At 44.9% G+C, this 6,527-nt stretch overlaps 1 protein-coding gene across 2 annotated transcripts in view; it reads right to left on the bottom strand.

The window, feature by feature from the left end:
• Nucleotides 1-4,826: 4,826 nt before the first annotated feature.
• Nucleotides 4,827-6,527, bottom strand: part of LOC310833263 (methanethiol oxidase-like) — a 32,188-nt gene continuing 30,487 nt past the window's right edge. For both annotated transcript variants that reach the window (XM_083715859.1, XM_083715860.1), the window contains exon 12: nucleotides 4,827-5,309. In XM_083715859.1, the coding sequence (XP_083571985.1) occupies nucleotides 5,147-5,309 (163 nt within the window). In that variant the 3' untranslated portion in view covers nucleotides 4,827-5,146. The remainder of the gene's footprint in view (nucleotides 5,310-6,527) is intronic.

Raw genomic sequence — 6,527 nt, 5'->3', positions numbered from 1 at the left:
TAGGATGCAAAGGTCTCAGGCTCCAAAACCCAGAAAAAGTCGTTTTCTTTCTTTTCCCCCCCATTTTTTTATTGATTTTCCAAAAATTTTAAACAAACATAAATCTCAACCGCAATTAAACCAATCTTAGTAACCTTGTTAAGTGACTTCCTCAAATCCCCCTAGTTGAATTTCAATGTGCATCATTTTAACAGTTTCCTCATAAAATTAACTTAATCACTTAACATCTTCCATTCTTTCTATTTTAGCTTTGGACATCTTAATTCCTGTCATTACATATCTGAATCCTAAGCCTATCCACAAAAAGTCATTTTCAAACTGATCTCTATTTATTCCAATTGTCCCTCGCTCCTCTTTCTGGAAAATCATACTTTTTTGGGGGGGGGGGGACGCAGGCACCTCGGCTGTGGTCTCCATACATTTAATGCAGGGACAATTTCCAGCACCCTTGAACTACAATTCCCAGTGTTCTTTGGTGATGGGGATCACGAAATAACACTGGGAAATTTTAGTTCAAGGTGCTGGGAATTGTAGCGCCAGCATCCACATTTGCTGGTCCTTTTGCTCCCGCATCCTTATAGGCATAGCACACGGCCACATAATACTTCTAAACCAGGGATCACCAACTTTTTCAGTTACAGATAGGTAGCCGTGTTGGTCTGCCATAGTCAAAACAAAAAAAATTCCTTCCAGTAGCACCTTAAAGACCAACTGAGTCAGTTCTTGGTATGAGCTTTCGTGTGCATGCACACTTCTTCAGATACACACTTTTTCAGATTCAGGACCCTGCTTTTAAGCCAAACGTGCATTTAGAGGCCTATTTCCTAACTTTTTGGCATCTATCCGCCTGGCCGTAGTGTTCCTGTGATCCACCTTGGATCAGGCAGAAACCCACTAAGGGGTCCTGACCTACGCAGTGAAGACCAGTGATCTAAAGTATATGACTGTTTACTGCTTCAAACTGCTTTTTAATTGTGTTTCTTTTCTTTTTAAAAATTGTTTTTAGCTGTTTTTATGTGGGGGTGTTGAGGGGGGTTATTCGGCTGTTTGCTTATATTTTGATTATGTATTTTGTGGTTCTATATTGTCATTTGATCTTGTGAACCACCCTGAGACCTGCAGGTATAGGGTGGCATATAAATTTAATTACGGTCATGACAGTAAAGCACTCTTAGGCCGTGTAAACACCTTAGCTCAGTTGGTAGAGCATGAGAGTCTTAATCTCAGTGTTGTGGTTTTGTGCGCCATGTTGAGCAAAACTCCTGCATTGCAGAAGGTTGGACTAGATCAGGGGTAGGTAAACCAAGGCCCGGGGGCCGGATCCGGCCCAATCACCTTCTAAATCCAGCCTGTGGACGGTCTGGGAATCAGCATGTTTTTACATGAGTAGAATGTGTCCTTTTATTTAAGATGCATCTCTGGGGTATTTGTGGGGCATAGGGATTTGCTAATATATTTTTTCTTCAAAATATAATCTGGCCCCCACAAGGTCTGAGGGACAGTGGACCGGCCCCCTACTGAAAAAAAATGCTGACCCCTGCACTAGAGGGACCTCAGGGCCCCTTCCAAGTTACAGGGAACCAGGCAGAGGGCCTTCTCAGTGGTGGCGCCTTCCCTGTGAAATGCCCTCGCACCAGATGTCAATGAACAACAACTTCCAGACTTTTAGAAGACTCCTGAAGGAAGCCCTGTTTAGGGAAGCTTTTAATGTCTGATGTATGATGGTGTTTTAATATTGTGTTGGAAGCCACCCAGGGCGGCTGGGGATGCCCAGCCAGAAGGGCAGGGTATAAATAATAAATTATTATTATATTATTATTATTCCAACTCTATGATCCTGTGATACACTTGAAGCACATCTAGAGCACCAAATAATCACGAGAATTTCCATTTACCAGCCCCCCATCTAAATATTTTTCTATGCGATTTTTGACAAAGAGAGTTGTGGTGTGGTGGTTAGAGGGTTGGACCTGGGTTCAGATCGCCACTCGGCCATGAAGGTGCCCATGGGCCAGATCCTGCCTCTCTACCCAACCTACCTCACAAGAGTGGTTGTGGGGATTAAATTAGGTGGGGGGGGGGAGCATGCATGCCACTCTGAGCTCCGGGAAGGGAGCAGGGAATGGAATATGGAGGCAATAAATAAATAAAATAACCCTTGCAAAGCGGCTTAATGGCTATTGCCTGTTCATTTCACTGAAACACGTATCCTTTGTCTCATTCAACCTTTGCATACCCATTTTTGCAGTGCTTCCCCCCCCCCCCAGAGGGACGCAGGGGTACGTATACCCCTAAACTTTATGTGAATCTTTGTACTTTGGTCCATTTACTATATTTATTTTCCCCAGTTTGAACGATAGAATGGTGGTTTTTCTTGAGTCCAAAGAAGAGTACCCCTAAACATTTTTTTAAGAAAAAAAAAGCGCTGCATCTTTGCACCCATTACTTGGCTGCATTGCTAAATTAAGAAAAGGGCATGTTCTGCAGTGTGGCAGTTTGCAGAAGGCTTTGCCTTTAAATGCAGGCTGGGTCAAAATTTATCATGCACAGCTGTTTGCTTCTGTCAAGAACTAGAAGTGGTTTAAGGGCCGTCTCCCCTGGATCTCAGCAATAATGGAGGGAGACAATTTAGGGTGCCAGAGGGCTGGGCCCTATACTATACTGGATCCCTATATTGGATCCCTATACCTGCAAGGGATCTGGATGGACTTTTTGTTACAGGAAGGATGCTGTTTAAATTGCTAGGTGGCGGTTTGGGCACCAGGTGACGCTGCAGCCCCAGGAATGAATGAGCTTGCGGAAACTGTGGGTCTCACCCATTCCTCTGGGTCTGGAGGGTATGTTTGTAGGCATGGGGAGGGCAGATCTCCTGGGTTTCAGGCAGGGAGCATCACAGCCCTATATTGGGAGATGCTGAACCTAGGAACTTCTGCATGGGAAACGGGTTCCTGAAAAGAGGCTGCATTTTAATGTTGTATTTTAATATTGTTTTTAAATTGCATTTTAATCAATTGTTTTTATACCTGGTGTTAGCCGCCCTGAGCCTGGTCTTGGCTGGGGAGGGCGGGGTATAAATACAAATTATTGTTGTTGTTGTTTTTGTGTTGTTGTTTAGTCGTTTAGTCGTGTCCGTATCTTTGTGACCCCCTGGACCAGAGCACGCCAGGCCCTCCTGTCTTCCACTGCCTCCCGCAGTTTGGTCCAACTCATGCCGGGAGCTTCGAGAACACTGTCCAACTGGGACGGGGTTTGCATCTCCGCTCCTCCACCTGCAGCTGCTGGGTGACCTTGGGCCAGTCACACTTCTCTGAAGTCTCTCAGCCTCACTCACCTCACAGAGTGTTTGGTGGGGGGGGGGAGGAAGGGAAAGGAGAATGTTAGCCTCTTTGAGACTCCTTAAAAAGGGAGTGAAAGGCGGGATATCAAATCCAAACTCTTCTTCTTCTTCTTCTCCCGTTGCTCGGTCCCTGCTCCGGCCAACCTAGCAGTTTGAAAGCACTTCAAAGTGCAAGTAGATAAATAGGTACCGCTCCTGCGGGAAGGTGAACGGCGTTTCCATGCGCTGCTCTGGTTCGCCAGAAGCGGTTTAGTCCTGCTGGCCACATGACCTGGAAGCTGTACGCCGGCTCCTTTGGCCAATAAAGCGAGATGAGCACCGCAGCCCCAGAGTTGGTCACAACTGGACCTCATGGTCAGGGGTCCCTTTACCTTTACCTAAATTCCACCTCAGTCTCCTGTTTCCCAGGCTAAACATACCCAACAGACTTAGGCAGGAAGAACCAGATGCACAAATATAAGGTAGGAGACACCTGGCTTGCCAGTAGTACATGTGAAAAGGATCTAGGGGTCTTCGTAGACCACAAGCTCAACATGAGTCCACAGTGTGATGCAGCAGCAAAACAAGCTAATGCAATTCTAGGCTGTATCAATAGAGGTATAGTGTCCAGAACAAGGGACGTAATAGTGCCACTCTATTCTACCTTGGTCAGGCCACACCTGGAATCCTGTGTCCAGTTCTGGGCGTCACAATTTAAGAAGGATGTTGACAAGCTGAACATGTGCAGAGGAGGGCGACCAAGATGACCAAAAGTCTGGAAACCAAGCCTTATGAGGAATGCTATATTGTCTTAATTCTATTACAGTTTAATTACCTTTTAACTATTATCTTTTATATATTTTTAGTTTTCTGTATTTTAACTGTGTTGCTTTGATTTCTGTTAAGCTGCCTTGAGTCCTCCTGGTCTGGGGGGAAAAGTGGACTATAAATAAATATTATAATAAATGCTCTCTGAGCATTTAGCACAGTATATATGTGAGGTGCAAGGGAAGATTAAACGTGGCCCATTTGATACCTCTTAGTTTCCCTTTTTCAGTTACCATATTTTTCTGTCTAGAAGACTATTTTGGGGGTCTCAGATTTAAGAAAATGAGCAGAGATGTATCTGTGTAGAGTGATACCTCGGGTTAAGAACTTAATTCGTTCTGGAGGTCCGTTCTTAACCTGAAACTGTTCTTAACCTGAAGCACCACTTTAGCTAATGGGGCCTCCTCCTGCTGCTGCGCCGCTGGAGCACAATTTCTGTTCTCATCCTGAAGCAAAGTTCTTAACCTGAGGTACTATTTCTGGGTTAGGGGAGTCTGTAACCTGAAGCATATGTAACCCGAGGTACCACTGTATAAAACGCCCCCTAATTTTTGACATTCATTTTTTCAGGGGGAAAACCTAGTCTTATACAGGGAAAAATACGGTATGTAAATAAATCAGACAACCGGACCACCTGCTACCCATTAATGAAGGGGCCATGTATCAAGCATATGAGATTTAAAAAAAAATGTTTATTCATTTTCTGAAGCTCTGTTTTCAACAGTCTTGTCATGCAATGAGTTGAGCGCCAAAACCACCCTATGAAGTTCTCTCCTTTAGACTGGTTTATTGTTGTACGAAATACATATTAAAAAAAATACTTTGGAGGCAGGCAGGGAAGAAAACCGCTGACTCAGGAGAGAGAGGGTCTCCCATGACTCAGCACGTGCATACAGACATTTTTAAAGGGTTGAAACCTGTGACGAAGAGATGCTTCCGTAAAATTAGATTAGCAGGAGGAAGGAGGGGAGAGAAATGTCTGCCCAGATCACCTAGATCCACCTAGATCCAGATGTCCGAGGTGCAATCTCCCCCGGGGTAGCGCATCTCGTGAGCGCGAGCAGGACCGAAGGGCTCCTTCCCGAAATCCACCAGGAAGTCCGGGTTCACACAGAGGCCGCCGTTCTCGGTGTCCACGTCGATTTGCAGCATGACTGAGCCTTCCCTGCAAAAGGGAAAGGCAAAAGGGAGCTCAGAGGCAGGTCCTTCGCTTGGCACGCAGATCCATTCCCCCAGCATACAAATCTGTAGACGCAGACCATCGCCCAACTCAAAATAATCCGGCATGAAAATCCCCAAACTCAGTTCCATGGGTGACTCTGAGTCAACTCCCTGGGATAGTTTATTGTTGCACATTGTTTCTAAATTTAGTGTTGTACATTGTTTTAATTGTCTGTTTTAACCATATTTGCACAACAGTTTCTAATGTTGTGAGTGTCCTCTATTTCAGAGGCTTCTACTCTGCAGCCTCTTATAGTTGTTTTAACTGCAAGTCTTTTAGTTCTAATGCTCTTACAGTTGTTTTAACTGCGTGTTTTTATTTGTTTTTAGTTCTGATCTGTTTTTATCAGTTTTTATCCATCCATGATCTTTGTTTAATTCTGTATTTTATTCAGATGTTTTATCCTATGCTTGTTTCTTTGTCCTTATTTGTTCTAACAATTATCGGTTTTTTAAAAAAATCCTAACTGCTATTTTATTTATATGTGTGTGGTTTTTTTTATCCTGGTCTGTGACCGTAATAAAGTTCATTCATTCCCCAGCATCTTGAGGTACAGCTGGGAAAGACTCTGTGCCGGGAAGCAGGAGGGATGTTGCCAGTCAGTGCCATAGCTGTCAACTTACAGATTTGAAAATAAGGGACCAGCAGCCTCGAAAATAAGGGATCAGCAGCCAAAATAAGGGATTTTCCAAGCACAGGTATGTTCAACTTCTGAGCCCCTGTGAGCCAAAGGCAAAAAGCCCAGCCAGCAGCCAAACGAAGCCTCAAGCGGGAGTTCCCACAGCGCAGCAACCCGGCAAAGGGGATGCAGCAAGGAAAACCACCGTCACCTCTCCGCTGGGAAGCGCTGAGCAAAGGCGAGTCCCCAGGCAACGCGGCCGATTTGATCGGCACAAGGCATGCAAGCTCCACCCCCCAGTCGTTCTCAGACTCCTTATTGGGTGAGCAACACAGCCAATCAACACAGTTGGAGCCTCCCTCCTCCCTGGCCGGCAGGGAGGGAGGGAGAGGAGCTGCTTCCTTTGAAACCCGGGAAATTTAAGGGACATCATCAATAAGGGACATCATCAAATATACTCCGAGTATATTTCAGCTTTAATAAAATATGTTTTGAGAAAAAGAGCCATGAGGACTGGAATCTTGCTATTATATTTAAGGGAA

This window comes from Podarcis gaigeae (assembly GCF_964106915.1).
Source record: "Podarcis gaigeae genome assembly, chromosome: 16".
Lineage (NCBI taxonomy): Eukaryota > Metazoa > Chordata > Lepidosauria > Squamata > Lacertidae > Podarcis > Podarcis gaigeae.
The sequence above is the reverse complement of the archived record's forward strand: the minus strand, read 5'-3'. Positions and strand labels throughout refer to the sequence as shown.